Consider the following 27997-nt stretch of genomic DNA (forward strand, 5'->3'; position numbering starts at 1 on the left):
GATGCTACAAGAATAGTCGAGGTGCTTGAGATTCCCTGCGCTCATCGATTTGCATCAACGTTTTCGCAACCATAGAGCGAATATCTTATGGAGTTGGTCCTTAGTCCACACTTAAGTAAAATGCAGTTTCCGATTTTTTTATTCTTCTTTAATTTTTAATTTAATTATATATATTAATAGTAACTGATAAATTAAATAAAGTTACTCTTTTAGTCTTGAGATTAATTAAATGTTAACTTTAACTTAAAATCGCCACTAATGCAAAGTAAATCTTCCCTGAAAACTCACTTTTCCACTGGGTAAAACAAAAACGACCCATTACACGTATTAGTTCTATTGCAGGTGCAAATTGATTGGTTGTACGTGTTTCGATATCCTCCGTGATATTTATATTTCAATCAATGGTTGTTACGTAACTTTTGCTACGACTGTTCAGCGCTACTATCTTTCTCCTGGTGGCTTAAAAGGACTTTGTCAGTACAACCTAGCATCAGAGCACATTCCCAAGACCTGATGCACCTTAGGCATCTTCATTTCCTTGTTTGAATACCCCATCCTCCTCATAGGCAAGGATGAAGGATAACCCGATGTGGGAGGACCTAAACCTCCTATGCTTTGGAAAAAGAGCTTGAATCGCATCTGATTCGAACTTTTTTTTCTCATAAGTAATGTTGTAGCTTACCCATTCCAGAGTTTTGCATACATTTCTTGTGGTGATGTGTAAATCAATGTGTTCAAGCGTCAGCCCCTCAAACTCGTTGCCCTGGCTTCGAATTGTAGTCGTCTTTGTACCTGTTTGACGGGGGTGAGCTTATCACTTGCCCTGCATTCGGTATGATGATAACGAAACTAAAGCACAGTATCCACAGAGCAGCAACAGACATACCGCTTAGCGGTAAGTAACTAACCGCATCCCCTCCCTAAAATTTGGCTTCATCACTTTCCTTTGCCAACTGTTGTGACATTACACGATATAGAAAGGACAATTTTCCAGTTTATAGCTTCTTTAGGAAAATCTCCCACCAAAAACATACCCATATCAATAAAAAAAGCATTTGCCATGAATAAATATACAATCTTTATTTCAAACTTAAATTAACAAATGGGACAATAGTATGAGTTGAATTATAGAAAAATACTCGAATGAGAACAATGTTAGTACCATTTAGTTTCTCTGATGTTTCGCTTTTTCCCTGTAAATAAGCAATTTCTTCATTAGTTTACTGACGGCCATTTCAGAGAGAGAGAGGCGTTGAATTTTGTTCAGTCCTAAAGCAAATAAATTTACGAAAACTTTTCTCTAACTGGATTTTTATTGGTCAAATTATCATACATTGTAACAACTTCATATTGTAGAGTCTGTCGGTGTGTAAGTTTACATCATTGGAGATGTGAGTGGGAGCCTAACGTCGTAGGTATCATAGCATATAATAAACAGCTTTTTAAATTAATAATACTCCAACCCATGTAAGTTTCTCTTTTGGAAGACTCTATATTCTTAGTGAGTGTGTATATTTACTTTTTATATATCATACATTGACTAAAATCGAAATGTGCAGTTGAAAAGGAACCCTAAACAGGGGAAGGAATTTTTTTATCGAGCTACATATTCAACTAGTATATTCAAAGAAATATCTAAAGGACTAAAATCGCTCAGATGATCACACTGATACGTAATACATTTCCGTGGTGCAATCTATATAATACTAGAACTCGCTACAGATTATCTTTAAACTGCGGTTTCTTACCTTCACATGATAGTCATAAGTGGCAAAAGGTTTCCTTGGAAGATTCAAAGCACTGAGCATTCTATTCACAAACACGCAGTTTTTTGGAACACACCTCAGCTTGGAATGTTATTACCAACCCAATTCTCCTGCACTTTATAGTATTCAGTTTTCAGTTGTTTTATAATAATCGATGGCGCAGCCGTCCAATTTGAACCTTAGAATCACAGCGTGTTAGAGCCCTTCATTTTTAGACCGCCATGGTACACTAGAAGGCAATGTGATCAGCATTGTGCTCCGGTAAGTTAGTGCAAATAAATCTTTCATTTGGCTACGATAGCCGATTGAAGGGAATGAAGACGGAAATTCCTCCGGAGCAGATCAAGTATATGTGAAATGATGTATGTTTGACTAGCACGATTTCGTTTAGTTTTTTGCATGGCTTTCATGCACAAACTCCAAAAATGCTTGAATTATGGAAGTCAGTTATTCTCACAAACTATAAGAAGCAATTCGGAAAAGAACCCAGTAAATGAAGTGCAGGTGAAGGTTTTAAGGTTCGTGGGTCCGGTGTTGCCCTCGATTAAATCGTCCATATGAAAAGATTCCTTTCTTCTGTTGTTATATACGGAATACAAACAACGCGCATATAAAGAGGTCTTTCTTACGGTTCCATTGAGGTTGGTAGTCAAGAAATGTTAGACGTGGAACACCATTGAGCGCTAGTCAAGGATAGTACGCGATCGAATTTGCACAGCTTAAATTTGACTGGATAACTCCCTGGATTAGCTCAAACTTTGCCCGTTTTTGTGAGAATGCACAGTGCCAGTGACAAGGAGATATACTTAAGAAAGAAGAATCAATGTAATAATGTCTCTTATAAATCTTTAAATGTAACACTTCATGTCTAGGTAAGAGGCGTATTCTATTTTGTTAATGCTGAAACCCAGCGCACAACAATATGTTGTCCTAAAGTACCTAGTTTTGTTATTTACTCAAATTTTCACGTTTTACGTGCAATCGGTCGATTCCCGTCGACAAAAATATCAGTATAGCTACAAATCGAACAAAATATCGTATTTCTAAATACAAATAGAGTATCTACTATCAAATATCATTAACTATTTAGGTGTTACTATCTCGTATTTTTTGCTTGTTTATTTCAATCAGACAATGGCTCCGAATATTTCATAGTCTGAGATGACACTAAAGTAAATAACTTTTCTCTCGAAGAAAACTATATTATATACAATTCGTTCTAGTTAACGCAATAATTTCATAAATATCATAAATAAATGTCCGAATCCGAGGCGGCACGACCGAAACATCTCAACGTGCAACGATTCGCGATGAAGTTGTTTCGCCCGTGCAGCCTGGGTCTAAGGCAACATACGGTTAATTCACGAATACTGCTATTGTAAAAAAGTTACACATTTGCAATAAATTAGTAAATGAGTTTCTAATATACATACCTTTATAATACTTTAATATTACCATCGATACCGAATTCAAAACTTTCAACATTATATGCGACTTTCAAAAAATTAGCTGTTTCTTCATTTAGTTCCAAACATGTTTGAATTTACATCTAGAGTTTGCTATGTTATCTTGTATCTAAAATGTACCTTAGTTTATCTAAAATTCATTTTGAACTCTTCTATTTTTTGTTAAAACCCTTCAAGTTGTTTTTTTTTTGTTAATTTCATTTCTTTTTCTCTTTTATAAATACAGTTCTATTGCAGACTGCAAGCAGTGCCTTCTCTAATTTACAACTTTATACAACAGTAGAACAGAAATAAAACACGGTTGAAATGAAGAAAACGAAAGATATTGTGCTAGATATCTCTAAATCATTTTCAAATATAGTAACGTCATGTTGGTATTTTGATTAATGCTTTTGCAAAAAAGTGTTATTTTTAGTCAAAAATATACAGGAGCGGGCCTTTAAAAAAAGCACAAGCAGCATCTTGAAAAGTCGTTTTCTTAAATTAGTCATAGTTCCGCCTTTTCTTTTTCCTGCAATTGTAGTAACAATTTTGAGTAATTAGCTATGTACATTTTACACTCCCAAGATTCGAAAAACCTTGCATTAAAAAGTCATAAAAATCGAAATGATAGCGGGGAATTTGAAGCCATGAATGGGAACGTACTCTACTCTTGTGAAAACTGGGTTCAAATTACGTGGAGTTTGTTTTTCAAGCAAAATTCAATAATTTACATCTCCCGAATCACTATATTTCCATCTATTAACAAAAAAATCCTATTTGGAGAGAGATCATCTAACAGCCGATATTTCTTCAGTTGCGTGGGAAATTTGTTGTTTTGCTAAGGATCTGACCTACCCATCGTGGCTGCTGAATTATTCAAGAACAATAGCATCGGGTAACGGTCAATATATTTGCTCAGAATTAAAGTATTTAAAATATCCTGGAAGAATTAAAAAACTGGATATCATAGCAATCTAGGATACGAAAAGCCTTCATTGCAGGCTCACGAAGGTGTAATTGCGAATTTCATTTTTAAGGAGTAACGAAGACGCTATTTTGCTCCAGCCATTTTCCAATAGCTGCATTAGGTGGTAAATGTTATTTGAAATAAACAGATTGATATGTCACACATTAAGTTTGGGTCAACATAACCCCAAAATTATGTACATAATCAGGGGACCAGATAATAGATTTGGATGTGAGAAAATGAGCCATTCCTCTAAATTTTTCGACGCGACGAAAGTGCTCGTGGATGAAAACGGCTTCTGATTACATGCATTTGTTGAAATTTTGTAAAGCTGTCGCGACGGTTTTATCCGTTTATCCCCCAACTTTCTGAGGAAGTGAAATATTTGGGAGTTATTCTAAATAAGAAAATTGTTTGGCTATACAGACGGTCTTTTACTTGGACATGAGACCTCTTTAGGTCCCTTGTAGTAATGTGAATATACAATACAATAATACCAATAAGCCATTTCGAAACGAATCAAAGCAATGGAAATGGTCCAGAATAGAAATTAGGGTTGTACGGTGTTTGTTTGGCCCAATATGAAGACAGAAAGTATATCTGCAGACAAGGATTCTTTTGATAAGACAGAGCAAAAGCAACAATTGAAACTAGCGTCGTCTCCCAAAGGGTAAAGAATACATGATAAGGAAAGATGCAAATAAGGTATAGAGGGGGTACCTTCAACATGCTGAATCCAAACTGCCCTCTTCTGGCGACAGGTCCATGACAGGTCAACGTAACAGAATCCCATCTTGTCGAAAAATGAGGAAGAATTCTTAAGGACAAGGGCTGCAAATTAGTCCGAACCACACAAACTTCTATCTCCACCCTTAGCATCAGTCCACTGTTAAGACGATAGAATTTGCAACGTATTGATATTTGCGCTCTACGTATACCTCGATGGTATGGTGCGAAGAGTTGCAATATATGTAGATAGTAAACGCAGCCGAAACGATATAAACAATTTCTCTTATCTAGGGTCGAAAATCACAACCAATAACCGCTACGATGATGAAATCCGTCCGGTTGTTGTCAGCCAACAGAGCCTATTTCAGCTTACAAAAACTGTTCCGCTCGAAACGTCTCACAATAGGGTCAAAGCTCTTACTATACAAGACAATGATCTTGCCAGTCCTCATGTATTCCTCGGAGACTTGGGTTCTTAGCAAGAAGAATTGCGAACTCTTGGTCGCGTTCGAGAGAAGAATCCACCGAACAATTGTTGGCCCCCTACATGAGGATGGACCGTAGCCTACACTATGACGAAATCTATGAGCGATACCATGGCCGTCCGGTTATGGATAAAATCCGGCTCAATAGGTTACTGTGGGCGGGTCACTTAATCCGTATGGATGAGGATGATCCCACCCGGAAAGTTTATAAGGGCTATTTTTATGGTAGAAAAAGAAGACGAGGCAGTCCCTGCCTAAGATGGAGCAATGGCGTAGGGCAGGACGCCAGACAGCTTTTAGGGATATCGAATTGGTGGACCTCGGCGCAAAACGGAGGTTTCTAGAGTTTCTTATTAAGGCAGGCCTAGACCGGATACCGGTTGTTGCGCCGTTGATGATGATGATGAAACGATATAAACTCTTCGACTTTGGAATACGACGAACGCAATACACTTGAAGAAATCGAGCGACAATCGGTAGATGAAGATCACTCTCGTTCCAGTTGGGCGCACAATATCTTTCTCTAGCGGCTATGCGTCACAGTAACATTCCGGCCAATGACTATGTCAGCATTGCGAGTGACTTCAATATTCTTCTTAGCAGAAATATAAGTCATAGGCAGCGTCAGGACGTAAAAACTGCAGCACACCCGCTGAGAACGGTGAACGAATCGTGTCACTCGCCGCCAACAAGACGTGTATTGTGTGTTAGGACCATTGCATTCAGCATTAACCATTGATTGCTGTCCTGCGCATCAAACCGCCGGCGAACAATCGCACGAGCACATCGATAGTCCACGAATGGTGATGATTTCATGAAAAAGAAGCAGAAATGATTTCACTAATGGGGTAAATGCGATTCCCCTGTTTCACTGAAGCTGACCGCGACCATCGCCTCCACATATTTAAACAAAACAAAGTTTCTGACGATAATCTGGCATATGCTTTTAGTATTAGAATTAACTGAGGTTACATACAAAATGAGATCTTTTGCGATCATGGAAAAGGTTGCCTAAACTCAAAAGTCTAACCGAAACAGTGTTGACTTGATACAAAACATAATGATTTCAGAATCTACCAACGAGGGGCACGTCTACGGAACAAAGACCGAAGAAAAGGAAGAATATGTTAAATTAGAAGGAGAAGAATGAAATGTACGGAATGCCTTTTTGGAAATGATATAAGTATTGGACGCCTGAATAGAAAAATAAGTTGCTCCTGAAAAATCGACATTTGAGCAAAAAATGAATATCTTTTTAGTGCAGAACTTGCTAGGTCACATGCCGTTCAATGGGTGAATCAAAATTATAGCAACGGAGGATACTCAAGAACATTACGGACGAACGAATTATAAAGAAATTAATAAGCAAGAACAGACAATGAAGAGGGTCATTTACTTTGGAAGCTTGCCTAATAACGTCGATTGTTAGTTAAATCACAGCTTGCTATTACACGTTACACCAATATCATCCCAGAAAATAAATAATTTTTAAATAAGCAGATATTGGTAGAGGTTAGCATTACAATAAGACATTTTTTATTGGCGAAAAGTTGTGAATAAATATTGAAGAGATTAGATTTTTGTCTGCTACTTGTAGTCTAGTCTAAAATTGATAAACAAGGGCTGTGTACTGAAGAAGGGGATAAGTTGCTCCCGAAATATATATTTACATTTATAACTAAAAATTGCAGTTTGGAGGAAGCTACCCCTTGTCTATCAACAAATATTGCTTTCATATTATGTTTTAGATTTTAAGATTGAGTTTCTTTGTTAATTTCGAACTATAAACAATTAATGTAAAAACTCAACCGAATTATTTGTGAACAAAGTCTCATGGTTCCCAATGCTGACAATAGTCTATAACATAGAATATGAATAGATGTGATCCTACTCCCAATTAGCGAGATAACATTTCCAATATTTTCAATCAGTACATGACAGATTTAGACCCGTTAGTTTCTAGTTCAAAACAAGTGACTAAGAAGAGAAGTAGGAAGCTATTGTCTAACGTGAAACAAAATATTACGATCCCCTGATGACTCTACATATTCCAATAAAGAAATTATACGGACTTTGTTGTATGAATGAATATTTTGACTCCAGGACATTATTGAATCAAACTATTATGTGTTATACGTAACGGATTTGTGGATTTCTGTTAGGTACCAAAGAAGTGATTTACACTACGGTTAGTAGCAAAGATATTTATCATTGCCTTTTCTGGTGATACGCGGAACTTTCTAACGAAATGAAACTGAAAGTGACTGAATCAGTTTGCATACATGAATATGATCCTTTGATTGATTGCATTATTGTAGATGATTACCAACCAGATCAAAGGATTAAAGGTGCAACATTGCCTTGAATCTGTTTTAATGACGATATGGTGGACTACGCGTATAATTATACATGATAACTGTTACCAATGGATCAAACGAGCAATGAAACTGTCCACTACTTGCAAATTGATAAAAATCAAGAAAAATTTACTTAAAGACCAGCGAGCTCCTTTATTTAATGTTTGCATTAGAGGCCCAAGAAAGTTTTGTCTCATTCATTTCGTAATTGAAATATATCTTCATCTGACTGTTGATTTTGAGGATTATGTAATTTTTTGTTTATTCATTTGAGGAGAGATCGAAAATGACCTTCTTTGCAATACCAGCAGCCTAGATTTATTTTCTTGAAATAGATTTGCTTGTTGTTCGTTGAAAAAAAAAATGAAAATCGCATTAGAAAAGAGGCATCTTAAGGATGATGAATTTTCAAATTTTCTATTGGATCTTATCAAAATTAATTAAGTAATTTTTCGCTGCTCTTTTTGAATTTCTTAATTTTAAGCGCATTTTCCTAATCAGCGATTGTGAAACTCCCTTGATACCGATTTTCAACTGAGTCAAACAATTCCTTCATATTTTGGCACCTGAAACACTTCCACCTAACCTCACAGAACAATTTACCCTTCAAATTAGTAGTACCAAAAAAGGCATACAAACAATATTATGGGATGAACACCAGAGAAAAGCATTATTTGCCCTACGTTAAGAACAGGCAATAAATCAATTTGTGAGCATAACAAGTCCTCATTTGTTGCATGCAAACAATTCACCAACGACTTAGGTAATAAAATCAATGTTTCGCCATGTGCCAAGTACTAAAGAAATATTAAGGATAAGGAACCATAATTAAACAATATTAACCAAAACTATTAGCAGACATAAAAGGCCTAACATGATGCGCTCAAGAGCTTGACTTTCGAATATGTATCAAGCAAAATTTCACCAATTGCGCACTACCCCTCAATCAACACCGGTACTTCAATTACAGCATTTCAAACCAGAAACTATCATCGCATCGAGAAACATGGCGGCCACTAGGCAGGAGATGGTTTATTTTAGAAAATTTATCCGAGAAGACATGGAAAGTAAAGGAAAATGCACCCTCCAAGCGAAATTTGTAGAAAAAAAGCAACACGCAAACATTTTGTGTCTGTCATTACTGTCAGACCAGATGTAAACTTTAGTATCCACATTAAACTGAAATTTCACACCTATATCCCCTTATACTATATTGAAGCTAGACGCGGCCCTTCTGAAACTGCAATCTTTCGTGAACTTTTGTCTTGTCTGCCATGTTATCGACATGGTCTGGCTCATCGAAATTTAAAGTGAGTTACTGAAAAAGTGGACAACTCTTGCCAACAACTGGGCCGTCATGGAGCTATATGGTTATTGAAAACTTTACAGCAAAGTCTATAAAAATATATGTCAACCAAAAGCTCCTCAAGATAGCTGGATTTCAATTGTAGTTTAATCTGATCGAATTTAATAATGGAAAAAGATATTTCTCAACGGCGGTAAGAAAATTGTTCAGGTATGAAGATTTGTATAAAGTAAATCACTCTATATTATCTAAGAGTAAATTACCTTTCTAGTAGTTCCTCCTATAGTTCGATATGATAAAAAAAACTGGCATTATCTGCTAAAGATTCGAATGGCTGGACTCTGCACTATGCAGTCCAATAAAAACTGGATGGTGTCTGCCCTTCATATCGTATGTACTCTTACAATAGATAAATAATTAAAAGAAAGTATTTAAAATTCTAACGAACTGTGTTTCTTCCAATTTCTTTTATATCGTCGCTGTTTTAGGACGAAAAAGATGGATAATTCATTTAAAAATAGATTCGAGAGAAACTTCATTCTCAACCGTCTGAAAAACCGAAATGGATTGAAATAAAGGCAAGTGCTTAAACGTGAAAAAGGAATTTGTGTCAAGGTGGGGGGAAGCAACCAATATCGACGACGATGAGACGGGCAACAGATATTCTGTCAAAACTGCACCAGGTATCCCGAAATACGATATGACATGACAATTTCTTGAAAATAAAGTAGTCCATAAAAGTTATATGAAAAAAACCTTTACTCTCAAAAAATTGTAGTCACAAAAAAGTATTGATCACGACTGGGCCGTTTTTTGTATGGTCTAGAGTGAATAATGCCTCCACTACTCCTTACAACTTCCTACATTTATGGATGCCTTTCGATGCAAGACTTTGACAACTTGATCTGCTGCATCAACATTTTCAATTCAGAATTGATCGTGAAATTGTACAAATCTAATTTGCTGAATGATGAAAAACTATATGGTAAACCCAATTAAGACTGGGCAACCGAAGGAAAGGTTTCGTAACTACATTTCAGTCACCAGATGCCGATTAAATGAGTAATATTTTAACTCCAATGAAGTGTCGGATAGTTGGGAAAATTTTTGAATTCGATGATTTTATTTCGTAAAAATAGCCCAGAATGGAGCAAGCCTGAAAAACACGGATCATTCTTTCAACGTGATGTCCGTTTATTACTATGCGTAATAATATGGGCCAGTAATGGACAATATATTGTATATTTAATTTATGACCTTATAATAAAGGCCAAATTTGAAAGAAAAGTGGAAACTTAATTGTGCTTGCTACATAATAGTTAAAAAAGGGCATTCGACTTTCATTTCCCTTAAAATATTATAGAAACACCATATCGACAAAAAGATATTAAATCGCAGCTTCTTTGCAGATATTTTCTTATGAAGACGTAAGTAAAAATTTTCTTAGTAAAGGAACGTCCCCCATCAGATAAAGGTCATCTTTCACAATGGAGTAATATCCAATCAAGAATCGGAAAATTAATGACTTTTTACCACCTTATTTTTCACAATGTACGACACATGTCTACTGAAAGTCCTGGATTAGCAAATGACACTACTACAAAGGAAATATTCAATACTTACATGGCAAACTTCGTTGAAAGATTCAATCCTCTTAAAATGGAAACAAAATGAAAAGGGTTGAAGTGACTTTTCTCTGAGGTAACAAAAGCAACGTTCGTTTAAAGGGAAAAGTATTTCACTCCCAAATTGAAGAACGATTGAATACAAGACTCAAGGATCTGAATCTCACAGAAAATTACGAAGACCAAATGTCTGAATCACAATGAATAAAATAAAATTATATTCCTGACAATTCGATGGGTTAGACTGTTAGACTATATATCGAAACAGAAACAGAACTGCAGAATTAGGATTAACGTCCTTTTTCCCATGAAACGAATCAAAATTCAACTACATCCCACGGAAATTAACTAAAAGTTACAACTCATCTCGCCATACTGTCCAGAAGAGCACAAAACAAAATCTTAACTCTAACAAAAAACTTCATTCATCACATTAGAAACAATTTATTTCAATGACGGTAACAAATTTCCTCTTGCTGGAAATAATCAGAACGCACCTCAACATGTTCTAGTTCAATCTTAACTCTAGTCAAATATTTTTGCATTTTCAGTTTAGGCAACGATGAGAGAATAGCAAAGTTGGTAGCTTCTTATTTACGAAAGATTATATTAAAATCAAATTTCCAAATATTCTTCAAGTTCGAAAAAAGATTTTAATATTTCTAAGAAATTTTTGGAACCGAAAAGCAAACAAACCAGATTTTCCGTGCAACAGGGAGAAGAAATGACAATGACTTCTCCTACTTCATTATATGTACAACTCCAAAGTGGTTTCGCGCTTCACAACTCGCTGAAGGAAAACAAATTTGATATTTTCTTGTGTAAGAAAACATTCGACCATGTTCATTTCTTTTTTAATAATGCAATAAAATTAAGTTAACAGACAATCGTTAATGATGAAAAAAAGACTTCAATTCGCGCAACTGCAAGTTAGTGGCATTAGATTCACGTCGATATCCAAATTCTACTTGCCTTCTTTACTGACATGATTATCAAATTAAAGTAAAAAATCTTTCATAGGTCTGTCGTTTAGACGTAAAAAGTCGACTGTCTTTCATTTCCAGCTTAAAATATCTGGACTTCAGTTCAAATGACAAACTAGGCATCGACAACGAAATACTGATGAAACAACTATTTTCATGAAAGAAATCAAACTCGAAAAGATTTCTCGTCCTCTGACATCTAAGCAACAGAAAATTTATTTCTAACATAATCATTCGCAAACTTAAATTATTGCACATTAATAATTATCAATAATTAAGTTAATTACAAATTAACAAAACAGCAACTAAGTGCACCAAATATATATACGATACAAAGAAATTATTACTGTAAAATAAGAAGATCGAAAAACGCAAAAATCTCTTCTCTACTAGTGAACTATATAAAGTACGCATATTTTAGCAAATAGTTGTGAAATGACAACAAACGAAAATGACAAATTTATGGTAATGTAACTTGTTGATCGAAGAGGAATGACATTCCAAAGTAATTAAATGAATCAACTTTTTGGAAGACTAAAATTAAACCAATTTGAATATGTACACAATAATTCCAATGTATACAAACGCTATTATGTACCGAGGCGTATTTCAAGCACTTTCTCTACTTAATAAATTGTTGGCTAACGAGTAACAACTATATATTTATTCACATGTGAGTTATTTATTTATTCAGTAATTATCTTTGTTTTTATATTTTTATTCGCCAACTAGCCGAATTTAAGGATTCTTTATATATAAAATAAAAATTGGTACATAATGTTAGATTTCTCTTCTTTTATTCCTTTAAATGTTAACTATTAGAGTTGCTCTGATTATAAAATTTACAGTAAAAGTGAATAACTCAAACAGAAATAATACATAACGATTGCGAAGGAGTCTCGTAATGAGTAGTAATGACTTAAATTTGTAATACGAAAATAAAAGGGAATTATAATAATCCTATTATGTATACATATACTCAGTTTGCCAATCGAAAAATGCATTTATATTTATGTGACCATATGTGGATAGATTACTCTTTTGGCTATAAAGTTATTTACGAGTTGGCAAAATACTTACTGCTCGGTATTCGGATCAGTATCGCTTTCATCAAGTTCTGTTTTATTGCGCCTTTTCTCGTAAATCAGGATGATGGCGCAGAGAACGATAACTTCCGCACAGATTCCTAGGAAGGGCCACAAGGCCGCAAGTTTTCCTGCAAAACAAGACATACACATATGTATGAAAGCAATATAGAAACAGATTCCTGACAACAATGTTTCATATCAGTGAGGAGCATAAATTCTTTCGTATAATTGAGTCGTTCATTCAAAGACTTGTACGAAATTGTTCCTAATAAAAACTAATCAGAAAACAAAAGGTTGAAAAGTATAAATTAATCAACATTGAGGAAATCTATTTCTCATTATTCATTCGTTTTTGTAAAAGAGAAAAGCCTGTGGGCAATTGACAACATGCGATAGTTAGGTATCCTCATTATCCCATGGAAAAGTTTTATCTCTAAAATTAATGAAATCTTAGGAACATATTTACTAAAAACAATATTTAACTTTCGATCGCAATTATTTATTACACAGATTTACAATTCCAGTGTGTAAAAATGTCCAAGCAATGCAAAGCAAGAAGAAATGATCGTACTTTGATACTATTTGAGGTTAATTAAAATAAGTCGGGAAACCGGAAGCTTGACGCTTCAGGTATAAAAGGTTTTGTGTTTCCCTATGTGAGGAGCATAACACAGTTCTCCATTGGCTTATAGCATTGACCCGAGGTATTGAAATCGTTCAGTTCTGGGCAGGTTACTGCCATTGCCAGAACTCAGCGATTTAAGTATCTCGAAGGGCAGGTTACTGCCATTGCCAGAACTCAGCGATTTAAATATCTCGAGTCAACGCTATCAGCCAATGGAGAACTGCATAATGAAATTGTTTCACGCATTAATGCAACCTGGATGAAGTGGCATTCCCCAACTGGTGTGGCGTTTTCGATGGTGTGGTCACGTAATTCACGCTAACGAGAATTCAACAACCAGCATTGATCAGAACATCGAAAACAATGGTAAGCAACCAAAAAACCGGCCAAAACAATGGTGGCTTGATACACTGGATGGGGATGTAAAGATCTCGCGATTACATCCTGATGAGGCATTTGATAAAATAAAATGACGAAACCGATCATCACGAGCCGACCCCGCTTGTGAACTGAAGGCTGAAGAAAAAGAAAAAGATGTGAGGAGCGACGAGTGCACGACAGCTCCGTGTAATATAGCTAAAAATTCCATTGCCCTCTATTTTCTAGAAAGCGATTTAAATAAATCATTTGATGGAAAGCCCTGTGTTGATAATGGTCAACCTCATAGGCTTTACGCTCTGAGTTTAATATTATTAGCGAATGAAAACAATTTAACCAACATCAAATATAAAAAGGGGCTAGACAGAATTAGATTCTTCTTGAATGGAATTTTAATATTTCAGTGGAATTTCAATTATTCTCGTTAATTATGACGTCAGCATCTTATTTGTATGGCTTAGGATGCTGTTAATTAGCACGAAATTGATAAGTTTGAACTGCTATAACTTTCCCACTAATAGTTGGATTTTCATGAAACCTGGCATGTGTATGCACGAGGCTGTCCTCTATGTCGGTGCAAATTTAGTACACTTAAGATGAACTTAAGGAGAGTTTTTTAGTCTATTTCTAAAAGTTGATAATATACTATTAGTAAATTTTTGGAGCAGATACCGGAATGGGACATCTCTCGAAGATTAGATTTCACATAAGTGTTTTACACAAAGCCTTAAAAAGGGCTGCAGATAAATAGATTCTTCATAAATGTGACTTTAATATTCCACGCGAATGTCAATTATTCCGGGTAATTATGACGTCAGCATCTGATTTGCATGGCTTTGGAAGCAGTAAACTCGCGCGAAATTGCTAAGTTTGAACAGCTATAACTTTGGCGTTAGTTGCCCGATTTCCATGAAATTTAGCACATATCATATATACGGAATATTGTCCCCTATGCTGGTACAAAATTCGGAAGTCCTAGGATGAATTTAAGGGGGGTTTTTCAGTAAATTTCTAAAAAGTAGTAATATACTATTAGTAAGTTTATTTGAGCAGATATCGGAATGGGACATATTTTGAGGCCTAGATTTCATCTAGGCGCACCACCCTGATTTTTTTCGGATTTTTAGGTCGGGTAGTTTCCGAAAATGAGTCCTGTCTCACTTCAAATGCCTACATTTTGACTCCTTACTCACGCACTTTGCAATTTATGCCAAAACTAATGTCAGTTTCGGAAAGTACAAATCCTTTCATTTGATACCCTACGCAACTATATCCGGTGAAAAAATTTTTTGAATCCCCCCTTTGCATGTATGGGGAGCCCCCCTTTAAACTCCACCTAAATTTATACCACTCGCTATATGCGTGGGATTTCATAGTTCCCATCTGTCCACCAAATTTCGTTTGGATCGGTTCAGCCGTTTTGGAGAAAAATGCGTGTGACAGACAGACAGACATTGAATCGATTTTAATAAGGTTTTATTTTACACAAAATCTTAAAAACGGCCTTCACACTGGATGACCCCCTTAATGGGACTGAAAAGGCGGGTGAATTTGCAAGAAAAGGAGCGCAAAACACAATTTGTAGGACCAACGACTGCACTTGAAATCAGCAAAGTCGTAGATGCAGTATGTTATTATTTTCCGCTGAGGCTCATCGAATGATCTCGAATGCTTATTATGAGACTGCTTTTAGTAAAAGAACATGTGAATAGTTTCAAAGCTTCAAGAATTGTGAATTTCTCGAAAAGAGGTTTTTGAAAATGTAGAATTTGAAGCTTTATTGAACGAGACTGATATAGAGAGGAAGAAAAATTGGCACAATCGTTGATAATTACTCAAAAAAATATTCTGAAAACTCTTCGAAATTATACGAATGATTCCAAAGGAAAGGAATTGATGCCATGTGAATAATAGCCGAGAACGTTTGCATGAGTGTGGAGAGTTTCTTGGAAGTCAAAAATAGAAGAATTTTCTGCATCGATATTATATACCTAATAACAAATATTGTAATCAATAAAAATGGTGTTAAAGATTAAACAATAACTTCGATAGAATTGATTGCTATAAACCCTTATGTGGAACATAGCGCGTCAATTTCGAAGTGTGTTTCAAGTTCTCCTAGCATTTTCTGAGAAATTGAAATTCTCTCTCCACTTTTCTACGTCTCGTTATTCTGGGGAGATCCACACGTCGGCCAATTTGGAATAGTGGCTTCTATTGGATGGTATAGTCTGCAATGAAATTGGCGTTCTTTCTTAACGTGTCGACTATCTATTGTTACTTCCGCCTTCTCCGCCCGCGCGCCGACCAACTTCTTCATTACTTATTGTCTCAGGACAGACTACGTCAATGACACGAGACAGAAGTGAATTTGATGCAAGCTTGGAGCTTTGTTGGTGTTTACCTTCGATTCAACTATGCTAGCTACCTTCTTCTATTCCAGAGTTATTTCGTCAAAGTTCAGTAGTCGGTCAGACAGCAGGCAGATATCATCAGCGAACCCGAGTTGTTTGAAGAGGGATGACATAGTCCAATGAACGACTTCACATATGTCATCCAAGGTAGCATGAAGAACATCACTGATAACGAGGACAAAAAATGTCGGCGACAAGAAACATACCTGGCGGATTTGCTTTAAATTTAAAATTTCTCACATTATACATCGATGCAGTACGTGTCCTATTGCGCCATCGTATGTCGCTCTGATAATAGCTTTTGGGAATGCACGTATACCATTCCTTTACTTCTTCTTCTTCACGCTGTTACAAGCTTTCTCGAAATTGAAGAACAGGTTCCTCTTATTTTAAATAACTCTCATCAAATGGACAACGAATATTCTCCAGTATAAAATTTGGCCGTCAAGTTACTGTCCCTGGCATTTTGATCTAACACAATATGTTGAGCAGAGCTGATTGTGAGTCCAGATCATTGTAAAAAATGAAATACGAGAAAATAACAATAGCATAAATGGGAAGTTCATTCTGGTTTCTAACCGTTATTTCCAATATTTCACAAATGATCCAATTCTGATCACCATCACCACGACTTAAGGAAGTAATATATATTTCGCCAGTCTTTTCAATGATACTGGAGACATATTATTAACTTCAGTAAGCTGAATAAAAGTCCTAACAAATTGTCCAACATCAACGATGCATATTTAACTCTGCCATAGATTACTCCAAGCCCGTTTCGGAACGGAAAGACCTTCTCATTTAATCACTATAGACTGAATGCCCGTGTTACACCTAGGTGTTCTAGGATGATGGTGGGCCAACTTCACTCGGGCACACTGTATTTACTGTTAAGCTGGGAAGCTAATGTTCCGCTTAGTTATCTCTGCTGGTCGTAAAAGGCCACTAAAAAGGATAGAAATTTGTGGGATAGGAAGCTAAAAATTTCAAATTTAATTTATACTACGGAAGCGGCCGACAACTCTGCAGAGCATTACGCTACGATATTACTGTACACTAAAGAGAATACCAGAAGTAATGATGAACCCCGTGTTGGGTTAACATCTAATCCAAGATAACGAGCAGGTTAAGAGATGGAAGGATCACTTCTCACTGCACCTCTTCCGGATGAAATGGCTAACCACCATAACATGCGTACACGGATTGCTTTTCCAAACCGAAATGAAATTATCTCAACCACCAACGTACTCCATTTATTCTTGGATTTTAGGAAAGCTGCGTCTTTCCAAGAGTGCGATAATTGGAGGCGTATTAAAGAGCACTACGAAAGTTACAAGTTCAGAATGGCCCTGTACTGACTAAATCTATCACCATTTGGATCATTGTTAAATAAGAAATCTCACATCAAATCATAGACTAATCAAATAGTCTTGAGCAAAGGAGTCAGAGTGCGAATGAAGGTAAATAAACAAAAGCAAGGTTAGTCTGAGGAGCCTCATACTATTTGCATTAATGGGCAGACCTTTAAAACCGTTAACCAATTTATATAATCTTAGTAGTTTACGTATAAACAGCGCTAGATTCCCTTTACCCTAACACCAACATCAAGTTGAGATTATTCGGCACCAACGCTCTTCCTGTTCTGATCTATATTAGTAACATCTATAGCACTGCATTCAAGACCGTAACGGTACACTACAATACACTGTAGGAGGTAATGTGGTCAGCATTGCGTTCACCCGAGATTATAACCCTGATTTGACTCAGGTACTCATTCCTCCGACATTCAGCCACAAAACAAATCCTACTGCCACCAGTGAGAATTGAACCGCGACGTTCCGCTACGACAGCCCAACGCTCTAAGTAACTGAGCAACCCAGAAAGTACCAATAGCAGTGAATAAATCACATTTTAAGGAACGCGGTAACTCCCATTGTAATGGAACGCATGCCAAGTTAAATTGAAAATTCAACATCCATTACCCAGTAATAAGTCTGATATTTTTTTTTAGTTAAATTCGAGAATGAATAAAGCTTACCTTTAACACGAACGAATGTTGTGTCCGATGCAGGATCAGCATTTCCATATTCCGTCGCTGGATTTGTTGCGGTACATTTATAATCACCTCTGTCATCAAGCACAATATTCTCGATAGTTAGTATTGAGTTTTTAATACCATTCTCATCCTCTTTCAATGTATATCTACCAGATGTTTCGTTAATAGTTGTATTACCTAAATACGTACATATGTTTCAAATAATTCGAATATTTAGATGTAACGGTCATGTCTCACCAGCAATAGTCCAAGTGATACTGGGATCCGTCCCGACAGCTAAACAGTGAATTGTTAATTTTTCCCCTTCCACTACCCCGGTATTCGATGGAACTCTGACAGCGACATTAGCTATTTGATTAAAGTGTTAATAATATATAAGTATGTCCATAATAAAAGAGGTTTTCACAATAATGATTACCATAAACATTGAAAGTGGCTCCTTCTTTTAGACTGTCTACCCAACATTCATAAGTCCCCGCGTCGGCGGCGTCGGTTTTTTCAATTACAAACTTTCTCTCCTCTGCGATTTCTTTATATCGCCCTGTAAGAGAAGCTACTTTGCTAACGTCTGTTCCATTTTTCCGCCTGCAGAGAATTTTTCCTCATACATTCTTTCTCAATTGTAAAGAAATCACACAAAAAAATAGTCAAGTTTTCCACTTACCACTTTAGCGCCGGAAAATCTGGTGCTGTAACATTGCAGCTGAGTATCAGTGGATACCTAATTTCAAAGGATCGCAGCTTATGTTCTATGCTATCATACTGTCCAATTACTTCAGCAGCTGAAATGATAATGTAGCCCATTAAAATTTTTCTATCAAATGCTTTCCATAAAATATCTATACACCAACATTGGAAATGAACTCAGCTAAATGAAACAAATAGTTTGTGCGAAATTTATGTATGAGAGATTCAGTAAATGCTCGTTAAATTAATGAAACTTTTTCTCTCTAAATCATACTAATAATGAGAAGTAAAAAGGAACTCTAAGATAAATTGATTTTAGCTCTTATTGAAACAGCGGCGTTTTATGTAATGCTGCGAGCGGATTTAGCATAAGTTGCTCCCAATCAATCAATTAACCAATTTTGCGCAGAAGCCAGATCAGATCATCTCAAACAACAAGGAACAGCTATCATAATAATTCGCAATAAAATAAGTGTATTACCTTCGCAACTACATTCTCGTCAAATCTATATCTAAAGTATAAAATAAAAATAACAAATGGATGCGCTTCAATAGCAATCCTTCGATTGGTGTAAGAAGCTGTGGCAAATAGGTCAATCGGCACAAAATTTAAGAAATTGACTGTATGTCGATCGTCCACTTTCTTCATGTATGTGCGAATGATCCAGTCCCGTTTTGGTAGTTGTTTAAATTATGAACTCTCTGCCACTCAGTGTGTGCCTTTGTTGATTGCACTTCATATAAATCATATATCAAGGCGAACTTTCAATTGGGACATTTTTTATGTTCTTAGAACAGAATCTTCCGTACTTATGTTGGAAGTCAGGTTGATTCAATTCAGAAGGAATTGCCCTTGTACCACAACTTTTATGTTAACTCGAGGAATTCCATTGGCGTGCAATTATTCCAAAATAACTGCTGAGCTGTACTCAGCTACACAGAATACACAATGCGATGAAAAACATACTATCATCCAAAAGTATTACATCACTTCCATATTTTATTCAAGTTTTCCATTGGGATTAGAGAAACGTAAAACAGATGAGATAAATTTTTATAAAATGAGCGATATTTCCAGTGTACCAGGGATTTACTGTACCTAAGATTTCATTTCTGGGAGAGTGAAGCTGACATGGGAGTCTACATTCCTAAAAGCAACTGTTGGGAATGTGATACACAAACAATTCCAGTGCAAGGCGAACCGCGCAAATATTCTAATTTGCGATAAAATGCTGCGAACAAATAAAGTAATGCTTTATCATCACAGTGACAAAAGCGAGACAATTTTATTCCTTACTCTTAGTAATTTATTCGTCTAGGTGTTTGTGTATGTGTGATGCTTGAATAGTTGCGGAATGTTCACATATCACTTTATTTATCAATTAGTGAACCACACTCTACATAAGATGAAGAAAGAACACATGAGTCATTTATAGGACTTGACTGAATATGACTCAAATATAACTTATTCGAAGTCTTGAATATAACCGCCTTGTAAAACTAAGAATATTCTAAAATTGTCCTAATAAGAGCAGAATATGCAGAACATGTCCTTCCCTTTAATCTTTTCACATTATCAAGGCCGACATTGCGACAATCTTTCTCGTTCCCGTTTCGGGAACCACTCATTTCAATTTTCATCAGTGATGTAAAGACCTTGGACGTTAATACATATGATGGGGATGAAATATTGAAAACCAGAATTAACTAACATAATGAAACGTCTACTATCGTATAAATAGGTAACGTAGCTAATGAAAATAAAAAATGCTGTTGGCCATATAATTTACAGGACATAAGGTTGCGTAAGGGCTGTTAACTTGTCATTTCTATAAATGTCTCACCCTTCCGGTTCGGTTTTTTTGTCGACTGTGTTATACTTGCTATGAAATTTGTTGGTGCTGTCGATAATTCAGTGTTTGTTTGTTTGTGAGAACCTTTACTATGTCTAATCTTTGGTGCGTTGGTTGTAATCAAAGCTCGAAATGTATCCTCATCTGAATCGTCTATCTCAAAAAACTGTGTAGTGTCTTTCTTTCTATCAACTGTGGTTTTCTGAATACTTGGCTTCGTTTCGATTTCTACTTCAAGCTTTCTCTTTTTCGAAAATGTTTCGGCTGGTACGACTGGTGAGGGATTACTTAGCTCCCAACTCCCATCGTTATTATCTGAAACAGTGAAACCATTTTCATCGATATCTGAAACTCTCTTCAGATTCGTTTTGTAGAACGTTGAACTGTTCTTATAGTCGTATTGAGGGACAGTCGTAGACTCCTCAACGCCATTTACAGTCAATTCAAAATAATTTGTATGATCTTTATTGCATTGATATTTTCCCTTATGCACTAAGAGAGCGTGTTTTACGCTCAGGGTTGATAAAGTCTTATCGCGTTCTCCTTAAATTATAGATTGAACATATCGTTAATTTTTTTACTACGTTTGAAGTGTGGGGATGTTGGAAATAAATCGACCGACCACGAATCTATTGACGGATGTAAACGAGCATGGACTCATCTGGGAAACGCATTTTCGTGCGGCATGCAATAATCTCCCCATCAAAACATCTTTGCAACCGGTTTTACATTCAAGAGTAATTATGTATCTGCGTAGAAAATTAAGTATTGGAAAAACCCTTCTGGCACTTAATCAGCAACCCATCTAGACCAACAAAATGATACTACGAATCTAGCTTCATATGTAAACAAAAAAATCTACGACTAACTCAAAGTTGTAAACAACAGCAGCTAAAATACTGCTTTATCAGGTCTATATTGGGTAATCCACATAAAATCCGCAGCCTAATACATCCTCAATCCAATTAAAAATTTCTTATCTATGAGTACCCGCAAACACGTCATATCATATATCGGTCAATTCTTTATGGCAAATCAATTTTCAACTAATTTTTTAACTATTCTTCTATTCATAATTATCTTTAATAAAATTTCTTCTGGTGGTAGAAAAATCGATAAAATAATTTATTGTAGGCCCAGCTCGATAGGAACTTAGTGAAAATAATGGCACTTTGCAAAATAAGAAACTCTCTGTATGTTATTCTCTCTAATATCGAACTGAATGGGTCACCTTTGAGCAGGAAGAACCGCTGTTCAATCTTCGAATTAAAAATAATACGACACGCTAAATATGAAATCCGCATACAACTCATGAGCGATCATATAGTATTCACAGATAAGTCCATGCACGTGATTGATTCGATTTGTTTCGTTCTCTTTGCTTCCAACGATCCGTTTCAAAATTCGAATTTATTTTATTTCTACCTTCGATTTCATTCTCAGTTACGACATACGAATGATCGTCCCGTCCATGACGTAAGTTATGCTTTCTAATACTCTCGCCGTCTTTCAACCATTCGGTCGGTGTTGAGATCGATATACGACAATTGATTTTAAATGGCTCACCAACATTCACAGAGCTATCGCCAAAGTAGATGGGTGAGTACAAGTCGAGCGACTCATCATCGACAACATCTATAGCGCGTTTCGACATAAAACAATGAAAATACTTTAAACAAACTTTATAAAATCCATTAGCCTCCAATGATATCAAGTATGTGAACATCAAGATACTCTCTCTATGTGATATTACTCAGATTAAAATACATTTAGCGTCATAGCAACAGCTATTCAATTTTCCACCCATTGACAGATGACTGAAACATCAATTATCTTATCGCATAATATATACAACCGTTCGAATAATAACGCAAGATAGTGCAGACCATAAGGAGCTAAACTCCCAAAGAAACTTGTAATCAGAAATACTTAAGGACGTCATCCACCGAGAAATCCATCAACCTGGCAATTGATGAACGAACGAAGGCAAAAATCCCGTCTTCGAGTCACGCGATAAGGAGCCAGCTAAAAATTCACCTAGTGTGACGTAAGAATGCGGTAGGATTAATTGTCTCGTCTGGCGGTGAACTCCGTCTCATATGTTAGAATACCAGGCATTGATAATCTATGTGTATGCGCATCCGCAAGTAGCGTATTTACGTGACTATATGACGAATATTTTCTTATGGGTAGCGCCAACTATTACACACTGCTTCGTTGACACAAACCTAGGAGACGGCGAGTAGAAGCTGATAGTGCCACTTGAATGTTCTCAAACGTTGACAAACATTGAAACTTGTCGATTGGGCGTTAGTTCACGTCATTCGAAACAGAGGATATAGCTAATTATAAAAAACTTAGGACCTTTTCAATTGCAACTGAGCTAGATATGAGCACAATTTTTGAATTAACTACAAAAACTACGTAAACTTGCTTGTCTCCCTTATCACAAACATCAAATCTGTCTGCAGTCGACAATTGTCCTAAGCCGGATTAACGCCCTGTTTCACTTCTTTTCATTTTGTATAGCTGCTCTCTTGAACAAAGTCTTTATGTCAGCCGATGTTACACATTTTTAGTACATTTGCAATGTTTGAGCTGCGTTAAGAATTTTTTTTCGCAGGAAGTAGCCTGGGGAATAGAGTGGTTTGGCGCACTCAATCAGCAATCACCCTATAGTTGTTTTTTTGACTGACAAAAACTCTCGTTATCATGTAGGCAATGGTAGGTAGGTAGGTATCAGTGACCGCTCTGAGGAGCCCAATTAGCGCTTTGGTGCGTCGTTTTGATGCCACAAACTCCTAAGACCGTGACTGTTGTTATAGGAACAGGGAAGCAGAGTCCAGCTGGCTCGGATCTTCAGAGCCAGCCCGTAGCATTCACGAAGGAAAGCAGCTCTCCGACCCTGTAGCTAGAAATCTCACTGAGGTCCCCAAAGAATGGTTTACCCAGTGTCCGCAGCCTGACTCGAGCCAGAGCCGGGCAATCGCAGAGAAAATGCATGAGGATTTCCCTTTCTTCTCCGCAGCAGGCAATATTCAAACGAGAAAGGAAAACAAGTTATCCATTCGTTGATTGTATTTAAATGTAGTCATACCGATGATGCCCAGTGCTCTGGGTTGCCAGATGTGGTAGTTAACCAAGAAAAGTTCAAACAAATCCACAAAATGATTTTGGCCGATCTGAAACTAAGCGTGCGCGTGTTAGCAAAGATTGTGAAAATACCAAAAACATCCTCATACACCATTCTAAGTGAATATTTGGTATTAAAAAGCTACTCTCGCCATTGGTACTACGTTTGGGCCAGTCGACCGACGGCAACAACGCGTATAAGAGGGAAACATCTCACAAGTCCGACACAACAATTTTAAGCAAGTTTGTAACCGGAAGTTTGCCAATTCAAATATACCAGGTATTGTGAATTTTTTTATGTAAGAGTATTTGAGAACACGATGGTTCCGTTTATACCTAGCTATATCGCAGTATATGTACGTTGAATATGTCCGATATTCAAATCGTAATTTGACGCGAAACGGTCAACTAAGGTCTGCTATAACTTTGTTAACAATAGTAGAATTTCTGTGAAACTTTGCAGGATGACGCAATTGAAACTTATCTAACTGTATGATAATGATTGTACCGATCTAGGATAAACTTAAGAGCGGTTCCGAGCAAACTTTGTTTACGGAGAGTGTTTCGAGGCTTAGATACCATGTGCATGGATCACCATAACTTTTTGTCAGTTTTTTTTGGCTGGGTAGTTTCTGAGAACGGGTCCTTGAACTAATAGACCCTTTTCAAACTTCCGCACTCCTTCCCTTTGCAACTACTGGCAAAACTAACACATGCTTCAAAAAGTACTAATCGAGACTTTTCATTTGATACCCAGGTGCATATATTCAGTGAAAAAATCTGTTTTGTCAAATCCAACGTGGAGAACAGTGCCTATAACAGAGACACGGTGAACCGACTTTAATAAGGTGATACTCTCGTTCCTTCCTTGATCCTCCCTGCCTGTAAAAGACCCAATTTCTACCCGCTAGAAATGACTTGATGGTTGAAAAAAGTTATGGAATTCCTGCCATCTATAGGTCAAATTTAGAATTTTCCAAGCCAATTCAGAATTTTCCAAACTAATTTCGGAAATTTGAAAACTATTTTCGGCATTTCCCATTTCCAATTCAAATTTTTTTTTTAAATTTATTTTTAAATTTTTGCTAAGGATGGAGCTAGAATCCTTTGAAAAATTATTATTCGCTTTAATGGACCGGTCTGAGAATACAATGGTCCAATCCATAGGTAAGTGTCTTGAGTAACAGCACCACCATCACTTAAATCTCTCTTGATTTGCTTTTACAGGAAATGCTGGAATTAATTAAAGTACACGATTTTATATCTAGATGTCATGCAAAAAATAGCAGATTACATTTTTTTTCCCAGCCCGAATACCATGGTCCATTAGAACAAATAGTAATAGAAAATTGATTCCGGAATTGCCTGAGAAAAGTTTGAAGTTAGTTTGGAAATTTCTGAAATTAGTTTGGAATGGAATCACACTTACAAAACCTAAATATATTTGATGAAAAAAATGTCGACAAATGAATCGATTGCTGCTGACGTAATCTCTGGGCTTAATTTTAAGATATCACTAGATAAAACTTTTTATGTATTTACGAAATATCCTCCGCACCTAGTTTAAAACCAGTCGTGATACCGGAAGCTGGGCGCATCGGATATAAAGGTTTTGGGTTCATTTTATGTGAGGAACACTCTAAGCACGATTTTCCATTCGTACAAAGCTAAAAATGCAAAATATTCCTTCACTAATTCTTCCAGATATACCCATGTACCTAAATACCAACGATTCGGTCATCCGGTGTAACGTGGCTAAACAACTATGTGGACGAGGATTCCATGTTTGTTTAGGCTATGAGAGAGAATTTTATGGGCATCTTTTAATAAAAGTTCACGTGCAAAATTATCTCAAATTTACACCTCAACGCCTTCCATCAGTAGTTCAGCGTCTAGAGTTGAACTAATGATGATCCGCTTGCCGGTTCGTGAATGATGCATTCCATTCAACTGGTGACCGCGTGCAGTACGGCCCCTTTCCGCGTAATCGACGGGCCGAGCTGTACGTGGATGGCGGGCTTTAGAGTGCAATAAATTTACGTGAAATGTAAAACTTTGACCTTCTATACCTCCGTTAATAGTAGTTGGATTTCATTCGGATTCCCCAAAGGTATGCCTTATATTATCCCTTATAACAATGCCAAATTTTGCACTTCTACGATGAAATTAAGGGGGTTTTCGTGTAAATTCCAAAAATATGGTGATTTTTACGGTTGTATAGATTCTGGGAGTGAGACCTGTTTCATTTTTTTTGGAGCGCACATTTTGAGACCTCACTCTCATATGTTTAAAAGAAACAAGATAATCTTCGAAAAGTGCTAATTGAGCCCTTTTATTTGACACCACATATGGCCATATTCTCTGAAAAAAAAGTGTACACCTCTCTTTCGCACGTATGCCCCCTCAATGCTATATGTAACGGGATTCATAAACCACACCTTCTCACCAAATCTCGTGACAATTGGTTCAGCCGTTTCCGAGTAAATCGAGTGTTAGAGACAATATTTCATTACTTTCGCGGACATTGTAACTATATTTAGACAAAAATATAATTTTTGGTTGCTTAAAGATTTTCGTCAGCTAAAAACTAGCAAAGTTAGGTTTAATTAACAACGGATTGATTCTTAATGAAAGTCAACGTAACAAAGTCTTTTTTTAGCAAGAGTTTTGAATTTCTGTATTCGAATCAGACACTAACGTTTTTCTTGATTTTATCGTAAAATTCCCGTCCCAAGTTTTTGATAAACGTTGGGAATCCGGCGACGCAAAGTGCAATTGTGTTTATGAAGTAGCTACAAAATGGTATTTGCTAACTTATATATATCCAAACACACAATAGGTGTATGAATAATAACGAGGATAAAAACCGCCTAGCAAAATTCAGGTCTAAGCCGATCGGTTCTATGTTTGCGCTGTCTTAAACTATTCACATCCCTAAGGAACGACATTTCCACATACGCGCGACTGGCGGAACATCGAGACCATTACAAGATTTTACCATGAATCCTTTCTTTTCCTCTCCAGCAGGGATACCGGGTGTCACAAAAAGGAAGAGGCTCAAATAGACCTATTCTGCATTCATCATCATCGTCTTTATAGATATTGCTCTGAAAGACTTCTCGGGCTGCCTCATCATCACCCATATGGATAAAATGACCCGTCCATCACAGAGTATTGAGCTGCACTTTATCTACTATATCAAACGGTCGTGACATCGTTCATAAATTTCTTCTTTATATAGACTAAAGAATCATCCATTCTCTTATAAGGACCAACAATTTTTTGGAGGATTCTCCTCATGAATGCGACTAAAAGTTCGCATTTTTTCATGTTATAAATCCAACCCGCCAGGAGTGCATAAGGACTGGCTAGATGATTGTCTTGCAGAGTAGAGACTTTGACCGTTTGGTAAAACGTGTCGTGCGCAGATTTTGTCATCGTATTTGTTATCCTCTTGGAATACAATAATATTGTGTAAAGGCATTGACTATTCTTTAGTTTCTTCAGAAAAATAATTCCTGGAAACAACATTCTGTTTTACAATAAAATTCAAAAGCACATGACTAGGATCACAAAAAACACACCTAGGATGAACCTCCTAAGCCAAGCGGGTATATTGAAAGAAGAAACACACGCCTATATTTCGAGGGAAAAAATTCCACCACTTCTTTTTTTCCTACGTGCGCTGTTCTGCGACCAATCTTAACCAACACGTCACCCCTCTCCTCACTTACTCGAAGACGATCAGAACCGAGTCTGCAAAGGGCTCATTTGAAGTGGCTTTTTCACGAAGCCTCACTGGAAGTTAACTGATAACATGGGAACCGAGATGGTCTTGTAGGATGTTCTTAGAGGGCCATCTCGGTTTCCATGTTATCGGTTATGCATGCTCCAGGAGAATTCAAGGGAGATGTGAAATATGTCTCGCAGCATAAACTAGTACTGCAAAGAAATGAAAGAAATGCTTTCTCAATCATCTCAACATCTATGTAAAAATGACTTTATTGCCTCGATTAATTTGGTCATAATGGTTGGTATTTCGATTAATAAGCATTTGTCCCCGCTGATATGTTCATTCCAATTTAAAGATAAAAACCG

At 36.6% G+C, this 27997-nt stretch overlaps 1 protein-coding gene across 2 annotated transcripts; it reads right to left on the minus strand.

Moving 5' to 3' along the window:
• Window positions 1-1054: 1054 nt before the first annotated feature.
• LOC119654594 (muscle M-line assembly protein unc-89) lies at window positions 1055-22436 on the minus strand. 2 transcript variants are annotated; one of them, XM_038060062.1, is made up of 8 exons: window positions 22193-22436; window positions 20759-21310; window positions 18892-19009; window positions 18646-18812; window positions 18465-18575; window positions 18210-18404; window positions 12747-12882; window positions 1055-1193 (listed from the first exon to the last, which is right to left on the minus strand). In XM_038060062.1, the coding sequence occupies exons 1-8, from the start codon at window positions 22419-22421 to the stop codon at window positions 1166-1168; spliced, it is 1536 nt and encodes a 511-aa protein (XP_037915990.1). In that variant the 5' UTR covers window positions 22422-22436; the 3' UTR covers window positions 1055-1165. The 2 variants fall into 2 exon arrangements, with proteins under 2 accessions (XP_037915990.1, XP_037915998.1); XM_038060070.1 differs by lacking the exon at window positions 1055-1193 and adding an exon at window positions 1295-3743.
• Between the last annotated feature and the right edge of the window lie 5561 nt (window positions 22437-27997).

This window comes from Hermetia illucens, chromosome 1 (assembly GCF_905115235.1).
Source record: "Hermetia illucens chromosome 1, iHerIll2.2.curated.20191125, whole genome shotgun sequence".
In the NCBI taxonomy this organism is placed as follows: Eukaryota; Metazoa; Arthropoda; class Insecta; order Diptera; family Stratiomyidae; genus Hermetia; species Hermetia illucens.

Bases quoted from the DNA above. Each gene is read 5' to 3' on its own strand.
- LOC119654594 (XM_038060062.1), bottom strand. From the start codon at position 22,421: ATGTCGAAACGCGCTATAGATGTTGTCGATGATGAGTCGCTCGACTTG. The intron at 21,311-22,192 runs GTAGAAATAAAA...CTATAATTTAAG, and splicing joins AACTGAGAATGAAATCGAAG to GAGAACGCGATAAGACTTTA. The intron at 18,405-18,464 runs GTGAGACATGAC...GTACGTATTTAG, and splicing joins TATCACTTGGACTATTGCTG to GTAATACAACTATTAACGAA.